Below are 18,177 nucleotides of genomic sequence, written 5' to 3'. Positions count from 1 at the left end.
TAGAGAGGAGGCTTAGGAAATTAGCTCCCCATTTCTTCTCTTGTTAACTGAGGGCCAGCAGCCGCTGGTAGAAAATGTCATCTGTTCGGCTCATGAAGTAGAAGAGTGAGTCCAGGAGAACAATTGGCAAAGGGAGGACAGAGGATCCTAGGAGGGAAAGCGTCAGCGAGAAGAGCCCCAGATTCGATCTGTTCATCTCTCTGGCTGACCCCTGACCCCACAGACACAGAACAAATGTGAGCATCTCAGCCAAAGACAAGCATCTGAAAGAGATTGGAGAGGCTGCCCAAGACTCCGAGTTCCTAGAGTTCAAGCAAGGAAAATGTCTGCTGGAACAAAATGAAATAACACTTATTGGGGAAAAATATCAGAACATAGATCCTCCACAACTGACCATTCATAATGGACACAGTCTGAATGTACCCAACAGATGAAGAACCAGAAAAATGGGGTCCATTCTCAAGTGAAATGGCAATCCATTCAGACCACTCCAAAGTGACCCAGATGTTGGAATTAGCAGGTAAGGATTTTAAAATGACTGTTACTTCTTTTCTCTGATCTAAAACCTACTGCTGACATCACACTGAATGGGGTAAGGCTGAATTCTTTCCTCCTAAGATTAGAAGCAAGGCAAGCATGCCCACTTTCACCACTGTCTTGGACTTTATGTTAGGGCCTAGCCTGTGCAATAGGGAAAAAAGTGAGAAAGAATGAAAAAGTATGCATATTGAAAAGTGAGACATTTCAGTTTACAGATGACAAAGTTTCTTAATGCTTAAAAATAAAAAGCTAGAAGAACGAATATGTGAGTTGACCAAAGTTATAGGATTAAAGTCGTTAGCAAAAAAGTCAACTGACTTTCTATATACTATCATTGAACAACTCAAAATGGATGTTTTTAATTCCATTTACAATAGTCTCAAAAATACTTAAAAAAAAACTGACAAAACTCAAGTGTCCATCAATAGATGAACAGATAAACAAAAAATGTATATCCATACAATAGAATAATATTTAACTTTAAAGAGAAAGTTTGGTGCCTGCTACAACATGGGTGAAACCTGAGGATATTATTCAAGGTGAAACAAGCCAGTCAATAGAACAGCATAGAATGTTTAAAAATATATTTAGGGCCTCCCTGGTGGCGCAGGGATTAAAGACAGCACTACCAAGCTATCAGCAACGACTGCAGCATGAGTTCAATCCCCGGCTGGCCAGGGAGCAACCCTCATGGCTCAGCAGACCTCTCCTGTCTCGCCTGCTGCTTCCCTCAGCAGTGTATTTCAGTAAATTTGCCTGTTCTACTCCTCACTCTCTCTAGTGAATCCTCCATCCCCCGCCCCCACACCTCTGGTCTACACCCCAGTTCTTGTAAGCATAAATAAGTAAATCTTTAAAAATATTTTAAATTTAAAAATATGTCCACAGAGCCTCCCTGGTGGCACAGTGGGTTGAGCGCAGTGCTGTGAAGCTGTCCGCAGTCTCTGCAGCGTGGGATCATACCAGCCGGCTGGGTTGTTACCCACATGGTGCAGCAGACCTCTCCTGTCTGCCCACTGCTCCCCTCAGCAGTGTTTTTCAGTCAGTCTGCCTTTTCTGTTCGCCACTGTCTCTGATGAATCCTCTCACTCCCCCTCACCTCTGCCTGCATCCCAGTTCTTATATGCATAAATTAAATATATATGTATGTACACACTTATATTGTCAATTGACTTGTAATAAAGGTGTCAATGTAATTTAATGGGGAAAGAGCTTTTTTCAACAAATGGTGTCATTTCAATGTCCTGGTTTCCCTTGCTTTACTTCCATTTTTTCCATCTATGCTGCTCCGAGTTTTCATCCATTGACACCCCCCCACACACAACCAAAAAAAAGTATTAGTATCTTAATCCTTGCCTCAGGCACTCACCTGTGCAATCTCTGGCACGTTGGACAGATGAGGTGGTGGTGACTGTGCTTGTGGGAGAGGCTGGTTGTTGCTAAATGTGATCACTGCTTGGGAGGGAGAATTTGTCAGGTTGAACTTAGAGTTTGTTATAAAAGATCTCCCTGGCAGCGTTTGAAACCCTTAGCTTGTGCAGCTGCAGGGTAGACTGTGCTGAAAATCAAGCCAGAAATTACAGGTAAAGCTGAATTCACAGCCCTCACAAGTCTCCTAGGTTAAAATCAGGCCCTAATTGGTAATGAGTGGGTCTCTGAAATGTGAGTGGGGACACCTGGGAGGAAACACTGACTGCTTTGAACTGCAGAGCCCTCTGAAGCTTTTCGGATACTAGTTCTCTCCCTCTTGCTGGTGGACAGAAGCCTCCCCTGCCTGGAGACTGTGGTAGGTAAGGCCTTAATTAAAGTGGGTGCCTTACAATCTGAAGATCTGAAGAGCTGCCTCCCTAGGATCTGACCCACCTCATCTCATTGTTTCTAGACCAATCAGCATGGTCCACTGGGGAAAATCAGGTCCTTAACTCAAAGGGAAAGAGCTCATCACTGAGAGCGGCAGGATTTGGCAAGTCTGTACTCTTTTCCCAGCAGGAACCGGGAGAACATGCCTGGGAATGAATTTTGAGGACATGAGAATGGACTAGGTTGGACAGGGTTTTGCAGAATGTAGAATACACTTCGAGTTCAGGACTCAGTATCTTGGCAAAAACATTTAGAGACGATCCTCTCAGGTAGACCAAGGATAGACCATGTGCCGTGTTCCTTGAAATGTGGAGGAAACAATGGTCTGGCATTAATGAGGTGGAGCTGCCCTGGCAAAGTCTAAGGCAAGGCTCAGAGAGCCCAGAGGCAATGCTCCCAGGATGGACTTAGAAGACCAGAAATCCCACATCTGATTCTGTGCACCCCAAAAGGCCACAAAGACTCTCCCTTTACTGAAACCAGTGTGGATCAGCACTGCCAAGAAACTTGGTGGCTTGCAGACCCAGTTGATGTAGCGGATATGGACATGGAACTGGTTTCCCTTGTATGGAGATGATAGGATTCTGGAACACCAGAGGCCAGGTAGCCGCACTTAGGTGTCAGAGGCAAAGTAGCCATTACCGTATAGGCAGCAAAGAATGGAAACCAATGAGCCTGGCCCTCCGGGGACCTGTAATGGCTAAACAGGGACAAGATAGATAGGCTGCCATCAAAAGTGCTGCTTACCTGTTTAAGCCATAAAATAGCAAGATTGGATGCGATGTCAGTTGCTGCGATGAAAAATCATCTCTCACCCAAGTTTTCAAGATCCAAGAGCTGATCCCCAGAGCTGATGGATCGAGGGGGAGGATGGAGCACTTTGAGAAATGATACTATGATGCCACAAGGGCTTCAAAGGGACCTAGTCACTTGCCAGAGTGTCTAAACACTGGGGAAATGGAAACACAACTATTTTTTCAGGACTGTTGGATGCAGGACCTTGCTTTTTGGCTTAGGATGGGAGTCAGCAAGGGCCAGGTAATAATTACTATCAGCTTTGCAGGCTATAAACTCTATTACCACTAATCAACTCTGCCATTATAGCATGAAAGCAGCCACAGACAATAAGTAAACAAGCAGTAATGGCCATGTTCCAATAAAATTTTATTTACAAAAACAGGCAGCTGGCCACAGATCACAGTTTCCAGACCCCTGGCCTTGGATACTGTCAATTTTCATAAAACTTCCATGTGTGCTTGAAAATAATGTGTAAATCTCCAATGGCTGGCTTCACTACCTTGTAGCTCATAAATTAAAACTGCACATTAATAATGCTGTCCAAATCTATGTCCTACATTTTTTTGGCCTGTTTTTTCTATAAATAACCGAAATTGTTTGAAAACCTTCTAAGGTCACAAATGTGAGAATCTGCTTTACAAATTCACAAGCCTACACACTTTTTTTCATAAGAATTCTCAGTTGCTCAGACTACTTCAAAAAAAATAAAATAAAAAGAATAAACAGGCGATTTGGCTTTCAATAGGCACTATCTGTGCTTATGACTTGTCTCCTGCAGCCACAGGCAGGAAGAAATGAGCAGGGTTCTCTGCAAAGTTGCTTGTTCTCTGACCTTACCTGAAGCATGATTTACCCTCCCTGTTGCTCCTTTGATTCCTTTACTGGATGGTGTTTTTGATGTAGCTACTAAGCACCTCATTTCAGAGGAGGGAGTGGAGGGCAAAAGCCTACAGTCTGTGGTAGAACTGCAAGGGTTTTCTTTTCCACTTTGTTGCCTCTAAGTAGCTTTTTATGATCGTCACCATGGATTTTTTTCCTTACTGGAAAACTGACAGCAAACCCTTTATTCAAGAGTATGCAGGTTAAAGGGAATAGGGACTATGTAGGTGCCTGGCATAGTAGAAGGTCTTCACAACATCCTGGGTCCCTTCCCTCTGCCCCAGCAGCTTCCTGGAAAACAGCATTCCTATTAAACTGTGGTTTACTGGAAACATCTCTTTTCAAAGGAGCTGGGATTTTTATTGCTCAGTTTATTGCTCAGTACCTCTTGGGATTTGAGTAGGACTTTACCTCAGCTTTCAAAGAAGTGGGGAGAAGAGTAGGAGGACCCTGGTGCCAGCAGTCCTGTGGTCAGAAGCCCAAGTCATTGTTGTGTAAGAAAACCAGTCCCTCTCCACCCAGATTTCTCCTCCAGTCTTGAGCTGCTGCCATGGACTCTCAGTAAGCTGAAATGTAGCGCAATGGTGCTTGAGTCAGGGGTACCTATTTAAGGCTCCTCTACTCACCAGTCACAACTGTGGGGAGGATAATGTCCTGGTTATTAGGACTATTTTGAGAATTAAAGAGAACAATGTATACCCAGGCACTAATGCTCTTAGCTCAGCACCCAGCATACAGTGAACAGAGGATGCAAAGGTTTGTTCTGCATGTGTGCTGCATACGCCAGAATCAGGAACCCCACAATGATGCTGAGGATGGAGCACAGGGTTTCAGTGCAACAGGCAACCCAACTGTGCAGGCAAGAGTCATACAGTATATACCTGGGTGGCCCAACCTCCTTCTACCCTGGTTCCTGGCACATGACCAGCACATTGGGTTAGAACAAGAAATGCTGTGTGGCTGGCTTTTTGGTTTTCCAAGGTCCTACTGCAGGTTGGTGGAATGTGGGGCATGACTTCTCAGGGCATGCCTGGGACCTCCAGACAGGCTGTTCTGCAAAACACATGTCAATTTTAATGAAGCACTAAAGACAAACAAGGCACAGTCTGACTTGTGGGTGCTTTTCAGAAACCCTGCTAGATTTAACACCTAGTACTGCAAGTCCTGAGCTTGGTGGACACCCTTGTAAGGATCATTTTTACACCTCCTCCTCTCTATGCTTTGTATCATCACCCACAACACTGTGCACCTTTTATTTTCAACAGCATACACTGGTGGAGATAAAAAAAGGTGACCCACACTTTCATTTTCTTTATTTTTCATTGATACCGTATGAATACAAAGTTTCTAGAAAGCTACAAAATGTCTACCACTTTATCAAGAAGGCATCAAAATGTGTCACTTTGCAAAGACATGAAAACACCTGCAGGAACTGACACAAAAATAGCATTTTTAGAGTGATGAAATAATTGCACTTAACTGTCATGGATATTAAAGTTATCACACATATGTACCGCGAAAGCTAGAATACATTTTTTTTTTTTACAAAGCACTTTATAAAAAAATTCTCTGCACACAAACCCTATAATTTTCATATAACTATCATACTAAAGATAAATTCACTTTAAAGCCAACACTTAGAACATTTTTAAACAAAAAGGTACCAGTACCTAAACACAGACGTTAACAAATACAAGAATACTGTACTGCCGAGAGGTTTAACCCAATGCCTTTTGAAGGTTTCTGCAAATAGGTTAAGAGAACAAGTGTGAGAATTTATCCCCATTCCCGCCCCCCATTTCTCAATCTACCCCAGGGGAACCGTGTTGCCTTAAGGCAGGTTCCCAAGCTGCTCCCAGCAGCAGTACGTCAAAGGAACCACTGACCAGATGAAACGTTACGTCACGAGTCCATTTTCTACACGTGACACGAAGACACAGACCATGAGAATCCCATTAAGTCATTGAGAATGTGAACAAACACACGTGGCAAAAACCAATTTACACAAAATTTAAGCATATTAAATAATTAAAGGCTATTCAGGTTTCTTTTTCTAAATGTTACAAAACTTTTTGTTGTTGTTGTTTTCAGGCACATACTGTTTTTCGTTTTTACTTTTTTTAATCTGCAGTCATAAGCCTACTGGAAAAGGCCTACAGAAGTGAATCTTTCAAGGAGGTAACAGGGAGATGTGTTGTTTTTTTTCTTTTAAAGAAGTGCAGTTAATATCTAATTTACACAGTGAAATGAATCACAGAAAATGACTAATGCAAAAAAATGCAAAAAAATCAGACTGGTTTCCAACTGATTTATGCCTACATTCTGTCTGCCTCTCAGAGGACTTCTTAACGGAAGGCAGACAAAGAAGGTCAACTTGTGAAAGGTGAAATCTACTGGACTCTGACCCCACTGAGTGATGGCGGGAGGGAACACAAATACTAAAATGATGTAGTGTGGCGTACGACTGACTCAATGCAAATTCACAGAGAATAAAACAAGCTAGGGCGTAGGAAGTCGGACAATAAATACAAATATTTCATCTTATTTAATGGTGCATGACTTCAGTGAAACTATCCTTTTCAATGCAATAAATTTTAAACACAAAACCTTCATTTTTAATGATAGAAGCAATGAGTTTATGAGATAAAACTATTGCCAAACAAAGCACAGTAACAGTTGAAAAGAGAAGCAGGAAAACAAGTGTTTGACTCATTTCTTCCAAGTTGTACTGACAGGGAGGGGCTCAATTCAAGCAGCTAACTCTAACTCATGTTGAGTAATTTTTCTTTTCATTTGATAGTTTTTTTTCCCTTGCAGAAATTTCTATAAATACAACTTGGTGTGGACAGAAATCACTCCTAAAATTTCAGAGCCCAGAAAGGGTAGTCTTAGACACCAGACAGAGACAGAAGGAACATAGGCATCAAGAGTTCAGAGGCTAACTTTCAAAGACGTCTGATGTCATTTTTAAGTCTTTATCGGTAAAGAAAAATCTTTTTTTCCCCTGGCTTTTGTTTGGCTGGTGTTTTTGCCTTCTCATCCTTTTCACGCTTCTTCCTTACCTCTATGAGTGTCCCCAATTTAACATAAGGTTTTGATGAAAGCCCACATGGACTTTGAGGAGTGGCCCTTCCAGGGCTGGAACATTCTTTGAAAATGCCGAATTGTGAATGGTGCTCTTTGGAAGTTTCTCATAGCACATTCATACACAACACTCAGAGTCCACATTTTCGCCCTACGAAGAACACTTCAATTGTCATGGCCCTAACTCATTTTTGTTCTGCACTGTCATCTCAGTTTGAGGCTTCCAACTTTCAAGACGGTATCCCTGTGTCAACCAGGTAAGTGCGCACTGTCGTTTGAGTGGAACAGAAAAGCCTCCATTCTCTAATGAACACGAATGTCAGGAGGAGGGTGAGATTCTGCCATCTGCGTGGAAGTCCCCTTGGGCGGGTGCAGGGCTGGGTGATGATCTGAGATGACACGCTGGGTCATTGGCGCACACACAGACATAGTTCTTGGGGGCCCTCCTGCTGCAGTGTGCTCCTGGTGGGTGGTGGTGGTGACGGCAACACCAGGGCCACGTCGTGCTCTTGAGAACAGAGGCCTGTGGCTGGTTATTCATCCCGGTAAACCAAAGGCATTACGGTGATCTCAGGAAATTTTTGGTCTCTCGACAAGTTATCGTTACTATGGCAGCACTTTTCTAAGCTGGAATCTCAAACCAAAGGCACTTTCATGCTAGAGTGCAGAAGAGTCACAAAGAGCTAAGTATTTGGTTGTCAATTTAAAAGGCAACATTAAAAGTACAATTTGCTTTTCATAGTCAACTATGAAGCTGCAAAACCTTCTGTTTTGGTATATACATTTAAGGGTGTGGTCAGAGAACTGACTTGTGTCCAGTTTCAGATTTGAGACCAAGCTGTCAGTTTCTCACAGAACTGGAAAAAAATGGGCTTACGAAATAAAAAGGGCAACATTTTTTTTTTTGCTTGTTCTGTCTTCAATATTGGGCCAATTAGGAAATGGACGTTGAGAACTGGTGTAAGAAAAGGCTGGCGCGACTAAGGTATCACTAAGGCACTGCTGACAGGAACGCTTTGGCAGCTCTGAATTGAAAACTCCCTAAAAAAAGTAACAGTAGTAAGAGAAACACTTCCAGCTTACAAAAGGGCTCACAGTTCCGAGGCAGCCTTTTGCACTTATACCCTACACGCAACATCTCAAAGATTTAAGGCTTTTCAGAAATGACATGTGCAGGGCTTTGCCACAGAAACATCAACATAAAGAAATAAGTGATGCAGACATATCCTCTTCATTGTCACAGGGGTGGACACCAACAAGACTGGTTCTACCCTTCGTCAGGACAGGTGTAGTGTACCAGAGCATATACAAAATTATACAAATGATCTGTACCTGGTTTGTAAAATGGACTGTCATCTCAGGATTTAAATAATTTACGGTCATACAAAAACAAACTGCTAAAGCCACTACAGTATTGAGACCTAAAGACTTGGGTTTAAAAGTCTTCCGGGGGCTGGAGACACCAAGTGCTGGGAACGGGAAGCTGGTTTTGGCTGGTCTGAGTGTGGGGCTGTGCTGCTAGGATGTTCCGCAAATTGAAATCGGACCCGAAGCCTGTGGCAGGGCGGCTGTCCTTGGAGTCGGCAAAAAGGCTCATCAGCTTTCGTACCTGCTGGGCTCATGGATGCTGCAGAAGGCGCAGGCCAGCGTGAGCAGCTGCAGCAGCCGTGGGGTGAGGCTGCTTTGGCAAAAGGGGGTTTTTCAGCTCCCTCTCTTCTCACCTGTCCATGCATTGGTAGGGCTCATGTAAGCCTGAGCACCAAGAGGTGCGACCTCTACAGAAGAGGCTGCAGGTTAAAGCAGCAGGAGACTAGGGGTCTTGCCTTTATTGTGTCTTCCTTGCTGGGGGCTTGGGGCAAATCATCTCTCCTCTGGACTTTGACCTTCTCATCTACAAAATGAAGGAGTAGATTGTGCTTTCTTTTAGCTCAATAAAGAAAATTCTATCAGCCCTCTTCCAAAACTGATCTCTTCCTCCTCCATTGCTAAAGATGAAAAGAAATGTTTCAGAGACTTCCATACATTCTACAATCAGCACTGAGTGTAAGGCAGAAAGTAGGAGAACAAGAAGTTCACTGAAATGATTAAAAGTTTGATAATGAGACCCATGAGTTTGGAGAAATAAGAAAATAGCTGGGATTTTGTTTTTTTTTTTTAAGCTGGTAAAGGGATGAGGATCAAATTAGACATGTTCTTTAAAGAAGTGTAAGCTGAGTACGGGGCGAGTGAAAGAATACTTGTAGTAAGAAAGACTGTTTGAAACAGAGGTTCTGAAACAAGAGGAAACATGGATATAGAACCACTGGAGTAATATTCTACTCGCTTTTCAATGATCTGGAACAAGGCTTCCTTCCAGGAGAGAAGCTTTCTCAGGATAAAATGGAAGTAAAAAGAAAATCTCAAATACAGTATTTGTGGCCTGTATGAACTGGGAGCAATTCTGTTCCCCTTGGGACATATGACGATGTCTGGAGATATTTTGGGGTATTGACAACTCGGGGGAAGGGATTTTACTGGATCTAATGGGTAGAGGCCAGGGTTGCTGCTACACCTCTCCTGATGGACAGGGTAGCCCCTCAGAGCAAAGTGTTATCTGGTCCAAAATCAAGGGTGAGAAACCCCGGTCCAGGATAGCCTGGACATTCTGGGATTCTAGACCATGTTCTGGAAGAAGTCCTGATTTTGTTAGGTTTCCTGCTAAGATGAAAATGAATGCCAACAGAACAGGGTGCAGCTTTGCAGCGACTTCTTGTTTAGGTCATGCAAAATGGCCTCCAAACTTTCCAGTGAAAATACAAGGTACCTCTTGAATCCAACCATGTAGGGAAGGGTCACCAGGAGAGCACACCCAGAAGGGAGCAGTGACAGCAGAGCTTCAGAAAAGTTTCTTTATGGTTTAGAAAGCTTTACAGACAAAGGGAGAAGACTCTGCCATAAAGTCTGGAAGACCAAGGTCAGACTCAGATTAGATGTTCTAATACATCTAATACCCCTAACCCTACGACCTTCCCAAGGTTCAATTCAGGAAAGACAAAGGGAGACCAAGAGTTTGGGTAACTGGATCAGTGGTTCAGAGAGGGAGAGAGTTTTAATGAACCAGACAAGGAGTAAGTTTAAAGGATCCTAGAAATGTTTTAAAAGCAAAAAGTAATCCTTAAGGTCATTCATGTAAAACCCCAAACTAAACACAAAGGCATTTGGAGGAGGGCACTGGCGGTGAGGTTTCAGAGGGCCCGGCTGAGTCTGTGAGCTCAGCAGACCCTGGCATGCCTTCTTTGCCACTGAAAGAACTAATGAGCTGGACTTCTTGGGTCTCAGTCTATTTGTGCTTGGACAAGTAAGTCCCCAGAGCTTTCCTGGCAGCACAGAAGAGGCCCACTCGTGTGTGGCAACGTGAACAGAATACCTCTTCCCCTGAAGTTCTTGGATGGTCTGATTCTGGGCCACACATATAAGATGATCTGTACCTCTCTACAGAGGTCCTGGTCTTGGTGGAGTGGGGGTTCCCTTGAAGGAAGATATAGGAAAGGGGAGTGAAAGAAACATCCTTAAGATGGGTAACCAACAGCAGTCATCAGCAGAATGACCATGGAAGAAGCTTAATGTTTGGTTTGGAGACCAAATGAAAGGGGGCACACTGGGAAGTCTCCCTTGAGCCCACTGGGAGTCTGGGAACAAAGGGTAGTCTTTTTACAGAGGACAGGTGGACACTGTCTTATCGGTATAGGTGAGGGACGTGCATTCCAAAAGGGGAAAGTTTTACACTCTCTCATTTGGCTTTCCCAGTGACCAGTGGCACAGGTTTGGGAGAGGTCAAGCTTGGTCCAGGGCTCTTCTGTTTGCCAAGAGCAAACCAGTCACACTCTCATGCTCATGACCCTTGGACAATAGCCAATACACAAGCAGGGTCAGAGCAGAGCATGAGACAGGGCAGGGCGTGAGTTGCTTGGATGTGACAGAATGAAGTTTCTCTTTTCTGGCTTGATGAGAAAGTTTTGACATGTTTCACAACTTACAAAACTCTTTTCATGCTCTGTTGTGTTAACAGAGTCCTAACAATTATACAAATGTCACTTTCCTCTGGGAACTTGGGGGCTGTGCCCGGCCCCCTTCCCAATGAAGCACTTACGGAAATAACCCAAGACATTTGGCCACGGCAAACCAAATCTGCCTGGGCAATGCTTTGGACTATTTGGCATGGAGAGTTGAATCTCTTCTGGGCAGACTTTCAGATGAGTCTATCTGAGAAGGTCAGAGACAGAGAGAGCTGGGCCTCTTAAACTTCAGTCAAACAAGGACTGTGACTTATTGAGAGATGTCAAGAAGATGGATGTCTTTAGAGAATATATCTAGAACTACGGACACAGATTGAGATATACATACATATCAGCACCTAGCAAACTGAGTGACACTAAATAGATGCTCAATAAATATGTGTTGAGTAACTACCTATGGGCACGTGTAGATACGGATATCTACACATATCGTTATAGCAGGTTAATAGGCATATAGGAATCACCAGAAATGATGAATTTATTCACAGGCTGGTGAGGGTGCTTACAATTTTCTGGGGAGCAGATGCTAAAACTGATGAGCCTTTTATTGGTTTGGTTGATGAAGTTTTCGCCCAGCCACAGGATTTTCTATACTTTGCAGCTCACAGTGCAGTATTCACGCCAATTTTAAATTTTTGTTATTACATTTCAGTGGTTCAAATATTTATGCATCTTAATAAAAAATTTGGTTGTCCATATAAAATATAACTGCACACACAAGACTATAAACATTGTGAGTTTAGATTTTCAGTATTTATCTACTTATTGCAAAAAAAGAGCCATCTTTTCTTTTTCATTAAATAATCAATCATCACATTAGTACAATACAATTTTATATTTTTAAATATACTATATATGTTAAGGATAGGGGTGAAGTTTTCTTCTTTTGTAATACCTGTTCAGAGTTTAATGGATTAGGAGATTAGTTTTAACCTTGAGAAAAAAAGTACAAATTTGTCTCATTAGGCTATTTCTACCAAGCATTTAAGGCTATATTTTAACATTTGGTTTCAAAAAGAAAGAAAAGTTTCATTTAAAAAATAATTTAGTGAATTACATTCTTTCATAACTTCCACCCTAATTAGTTACAAAGGTTAAGTCTAAAGATTCTTAGTTTGTGTACTAATTTACATTTATATTTAAAGATTAATTTTACTTGTATCTTAAAACAAGAATTTTATGTTGGAAAAAAAAAAAGAACTAAATACATTTGTATAAAGGCTGTCAATGTCCCATGGCAAATGCTCTGTCTCAGTATTTTCTACCACAAATAAAAACAGGTCTCGGCAGAGACTTGGGTTCTCAAGGTCCACCCTTCCCGAGGAATTGTGGGCTGCAGGTCTGAAGAACACATAGAAACAACTCGATTTCTCTTTTTACAACTGTACCGGAACTTCACAGCTACAATGATAGTATGAACACATGAAAAAAATGACTTCACTCAAACAGGATTTAGAAAAGTCGGGGTGACCTCAGGGCCAGGGCACCACCCCTGTGTGGTGAGGTTGACAGTCAGTCCTTGGATAATGGAGAGTGTGTGTGTGTGTGCGCACATATGTGTGTGTATATACAGATATCTATATATATAAATAACCATGTTCAGTCCTTTACAAGCCTGTAAATATGATGTTGTGCTCCATGTTCACTATTTGAAACTTCAAATACACAGGCCATGCAGAGAAGAGTTTCTTGTGTATCCCTGTTTGTAACCACCTGTTAAAAAAAAAAAACATATACATGTATATCCACACACACCCACACACAATACATAGATATGTACTAAAACACCACATGGATGGAAACATATCCTACCTGTGCTAAGATGATTATGATTTCATTGGTGAGGAATAGCCCAACAACTGGATGCTTAGAGATCTGTCCGGTTTCGTGCTACTGTCTCTGGTATAAACCGTGCTACCACGGTTTCAACCTGAACCCTGTCTAAGCTTAATTACTATAGGTAATACAACAGGTCTCATATAGAACAGGTCTCATTCATAATCTAAGCCCAAGAAGAGACCCCAGAAATTAGTATGGGTTTTTTTTTTTTTTTTGGAAGGGGCTGATTTCCTTTCAACAAAGACAATTTACTATATTTCTATATCACAAAATTGTGACATATCCTAAAATTGCCTCCTATCTTTTTTTTTTAAAGATTTATTTATTCATACAAGAACCAGGGTACAGGCCAGAGTTGTGGGGGGGGGGGTGAGAGGATTCACCAGAGACAGAGTGGGGAGCAGAACAGGCAGATTGAGTGAAATACACTGCTGAGGGGAGCAGCGGGCGAGTCAGGGAAGGTCTGCTGTGCCATGTGGGTAGCTCCCTGGCCAGAGATCGAACTCGTGCTGCAGTGGCTGCAGACAGCTTCACAGGTTGCGTCTTAACCTCTTGTGCCACCAGGGAGGCCCTTGCTTCCTATCTTATTCCTAAGCTTCCACTCAATTTTGTTTCACAATAGCGAAGGGAAGACCTAAGCTCCATGAGTGTTTTGCTCACTACCGTGTCAACCAACAGGGTGTGGACTTGGTAAAATCTATGCTGATCGAGGGAACACTGTGGAGTCCACATCAAATGCTGATTCTTTTCATGCATACAGGCTTTACCTTTCAAAGTGTGTTCTGAAATACAGCAAGTCCTTACTTATTGGTTCTTGAAAAAAGTGACTTTAAACAAAGAGCTGTGTAACAGAAGCAGGTCCTTGAAAAGGATTTGTTCAGTGTCCTATCGGACAGGATTTTTCTCATCAACATAATGAAACAAAGTCAAAGGAGGTGACATTAGCTGAGGGTCTGCCAGACTCATCTGCCTCCCCTCTCAGGTTGAGTCTCTGACATTCTCACTGCCCGCTGCATGCCCAGGGTGTCTGCTTCATTCACATCTCCAGCTCTCTGGCCTAGGTCACTGCCACCCCTTCCCCTGGGCCCTGTCTCAGTCCCCACGCTATCTAACCTGACTCCCCAACTAGACACTTCGATGGCTCTCCTGCTTGTGTGTTAGGCCAGCTCAGTATTTTGAAACATTTGCATTTGAGACACTAGTCCAGTTTGCCTAGGTCTCTATCCTGCCAGGTATCGGGCTTTGTTTATCTAGTTTCCAGTATCCTCATAGCATCTACCTTTCATGGTGCCTGTCTAAGGAATACACTCTCAGAGGACTTGTGATTTTTCCCTAAGTTCCTCAAAAGCAGGCCCATATTCCCAAGGACCAGACTAATGTTTGGCACACAGTCACAAATATTGACATCCTAATTGTCACCTATTTTGACTGCTTAGTATGCATCTACTTAACATGAAATGCTAAGGAGACAGACACATTGTCTCCTTCTTTGACAGAGAATGTGGCAGGGGTTCATTTGGGGCGGGGGGGTTATACAATTGTCAACTAAGAAACCCAGATCTTCTGATTCCAAACACCCTTTACTTAACCACTGTACCTCGCTGCTCTGGAGAAATGAATTAACACAGTGATGGATTGGTTACATTCCCCGCCCCCTGCCCTTGGATATCATAGACCTTTTTCCCATTACTACAACCACCTGCTTTTCTAGTCCTATATCCTACCTCTTCCTCACAGACCAAATACTCCAGGTAAGCAGGTTTCTCTCATCCTTGAAATCTCTCACTCATGCTCACATCCAGACAAATGCCATGCCCTGCTGCTCTGACCTCCTGAAGAGCTCAAGTCCACCCCTGTCATAGCCCAAGGTGCCAGCAAACCGCTTGTGAACATCCCACATCCCCTACTTGTTCTTCTCCCTTCTGCACACACAGCAGTCATGAAATCTTGTAAGAATATACAGAATGAATGTATCTACAAGAATATATGGAATGACTATGTATACAAACACACATGTATATTTCTCTTTCATAATAGACTCTTGCTCAGAAACCCTGAATGGCTTCTTTGGGATGAAGAGAAAGCCTGTTCTCATCCCATAAGGCTAAGGAGACCCTGCCCGGTCTGGCCAGCTTGCTGGCTCCTGGCTCTCCTTCCCTCTCCCACGCCAGCCACATGGCCCTATTCTCCAGCTTCCGACTTGCTGTGTCCCGCCTGCCTGGAGAATTCTTTCCTACTCTCTCTGCCTATTCAGCTGGCAGATACCTCTCCATTGTTTCTTCCTTGGGAAAACCTTTCCTGACCTCCTGACCTAGGTCAAGTAATTCTGTTATCTGCACTGTGGGCATCAGGTGCCTACCTAGCTCTGCCAGTTGCCAGCCATAGTTCAGTTTTCCTGATGAATCCTGCTTCCCTCACCAGGCTACAGATGGCCACCCTACCTGCCCAGTCCACCACATCCCAGTACTGACATATAAGAATGCACCCCTGGAATGCGCCTTTCTTGGTAAATCTGAGAAATGCCTGCTTATCTATCAAGGCAATGTAAACATTATCTCTTAACAACCCTGAGGATTCTCCACCTCACTCCGACGACAGGGACCTGCCTAGGTAGTTCAATGACACTGAACTTCCAGGGTATCTTTTTAAGCATACTATAGCTATTACTTTGGATTGAAATAATTACTTTACATGCTTTCCCCTACAGGCCAAGATTTACTAAGGGACAAGCACAGCGTTTTATTTGCATTGTCTTCAGCAGCTAATAAAATCTCTCCATAGGTTAGTTGGATAAATTAAAATATTCTCAATAACCTTTGAAGTGGACAGTCCAGACATTTTGTTTGCAAATGGGAGAGGGAAAACTGAGGTCTGGAGATGAAATGACTTGCCTAAGGTCATAAAGCAGAGCTGGGTCTTCAACCCAAGTCTTCTGATTCTAGGCCATGAACTATCCTGCTAAGTGCTTCTTTTCCACAAATTCAAATTTAAATTTACATCTATAAATGGTTCTGTGTGCTCAAGTAGGTGTAACATTCCTTATCCATAAAATGGGAGTAAAAATGACTTCACCATTATGCACTGAGAATTTCATAATATATTTTCAAAAAGCTTATGAGCACTGTGCCAGAAACCTCTACTATATCCTACCTTTGGGCAAACTTTTCATTAAAAAATATACCTTGTCCAGGCTTCATGATGGAGATTCAAAAGGAGAAAAGAGGGAAAAAAGTGTTTCTGTGTATGTGAATACATTCTCAAAAGATGACAGAACACCTGGCTCTTGGTTTCCGCTGCTGTCACTAAGATCCCAGTCTACAGGATCACCTCAATTCCTGAGTCACCCTGATGAAAACTGTCTTTAGCTTGGTCTTGTTGACTTGACTTTGTATTCAAAACACCTAGGAAAACACCTACAACCATGTCCAACAGCTGCCATCCTGGCTGTGCTCCTATATCCAAACCCCAAGAAAGAGCTGACAAGTACTATTTCTCCTGTTAATGAATGAGATGGTTTTATTCTCATAATCCAGGGGTGCTGGCTTAATTTCAGTTTTTCTACAACTAAAATATTACTTCTAGCAAATATTCAGTAAGAGTTACTAACTCTGTATATCTGAGGTTTGTTTACTGGTTTAATAGTGCATTTTGAAATTAATTTACTCTGGTGATTCGCCAGATAGCTATGCTGAGCATTACTGATATAGTAATGGGTTTTGTGGGTAATACACATGCTATAAAATTTGTCTGGGCCATGTTTTCCTTGGCTGTGCTCTGTGAGGCAGGGCTTGAGGGAATGAGGACATATTCCCTAACATGCTGAATGGACTCAAAACTGATAGTTAGGAAATAGCTAAGACTCCCTCCAAGAGAGCCCAGTAGGGTAGGGTGGCCATTCACTCTAAGCACTCATTAATTTCTGAGGCTATTTAGTGTCCACCTCAAGAGGCCACACTGGACATCTCTCCTCTGAGTGCTAAGGCGACCCATCTGCTCTTACATAGCGACAGAGACCTTTATGCAAAGTACCTGCCTTACCCAGGTACCGAACTGCTCAGTTTTCCCCAAAGATCACTAGAGAAAAGAATCCTAATGAATAGTTTTTAAAGAACAAGTTTTCCAAAGGTTCCCCTAGACATTTCTGAATTTCCCCTGCTAGTTTCTAAATTTTTAAAGGCCACGGACTCATTTGAGAATTCACATTTGAGACTCTCTCCCTAGAATAAGTGAAAATTATATGCAAAATTGAGTTTGCCAATGCACATGACTATGAGCCCTAATATTTGCTACCAGCTTACCAGTGGGTAGTGAGCAGTGGGTCTCACGGCAGGTGGGCACTTGAACTACCTGGGAGCCATAAAAACACACAGACAAAATCCATGGCACTGGGCCTGCCTCCAGAAATCTTGGAGCCCAGGTCTCAGGATTTTTAGAAATTTTCTGGATGAATCTAATATATCAAAGTTTTTGAATATTGTAATTTTCATTTTTTTTTTTTTATAGTGGTGTGGAAACTATGCCAACTGGCTCACAAAAAAAGTGATTGGTAAATGTTAAGGAATTTCTTGAGATAGACAATCATTGATGGCATGAAAATGTCCATGGAGGGCATATTTACATAATGGAAATAGGCAAAAACTACAAATCTGGGGGTTTTTGGGGGGAGGTGGGCTGGGATAGAGCACCTTTTTTTCTTTTTCTTTTTAAATCCAGCACACCAATGATTGAAAACCACTTTCCCACCACATCTGAAAGCTTCAGATGAAGAATTCCTGCTGGAAGTATGCTGGCTCTTAATCCCAGTAACAAAGCAGGCCTTCAGATGTCTGAGTGTTTTGATCACAATATAGTCTTGTCCCTTTAGCAAAACTGTTTCTACCAAGTTTTACTTTGGCATTTTTCCTTCCAAGGAATGTTATATATTTATTAAATGAGCCTTCTGAAATCCATCACTGACTATTTTATAGGTATATTTTGAGGACAATACTATTTTTAATAACCTTCCAAGTTCCCAGATGAAATCCCTAAGAGAAATTTGTCTTAAAGTTAAATATTAAGGGGGAAAAAATCCCACACACAGCACAGTTCAGGGAGATGAAAAAGTTTTCCCATCATGGACCTT

The 18,177-nt window shown here is 42.5% G+C and overlaps 1 protein-coding gene across 5 annotated transcripts in view; it reads right to left on the bottom strand.

Annotated features, from left to right (window-relative positions):
- Window positions 1-3,085: 3,085 nt before the first annotated feature.
- Window positions 3,086-18,177, bottom strand: part of TEAD1 (TEA domain transcription factor 1) — a 252,229-nt gene continuing 237,137 nt past the window's right edge. For all 5 annotated transcript variants that reach the window (XM_054699377.1, XM_037522685.2, XM_037522686.2 and 2 more), the window contains one exon: window positions 3,086-12,929. In XM_054699377.1, the coding sequence (XP_054555352.1) occupies window positions 12,816-12,929 (114 nt within the window). In that variant the 3' untranslated portion in view covers window positions 3,086-12,815. The remainder of the gene's footprint in view (window positions 12,930-18,177) is intronic.

This window comes from Talpa occidentalis, unplaced genomic scaffold, assembly GCF_014898055.3.
Source record: "Talpa occidentalis isolate TD23 unplaced genomic scaffold, MPIMG_talOcc4v2.1 talOcc4.3, whole genome shotgun sequence".
Lineage (NCBI taxonomy): Eukaryota > Metazoa > Chordata > Mammalia > Eulipotyphla > Talpidae > Talpa > Talpa occidentalis.
The sequence above is the reverse complement of the archived record's forward strand: the minus strand, read 5'-3'. Positions and strand labels throughout refer to the sequence as shown.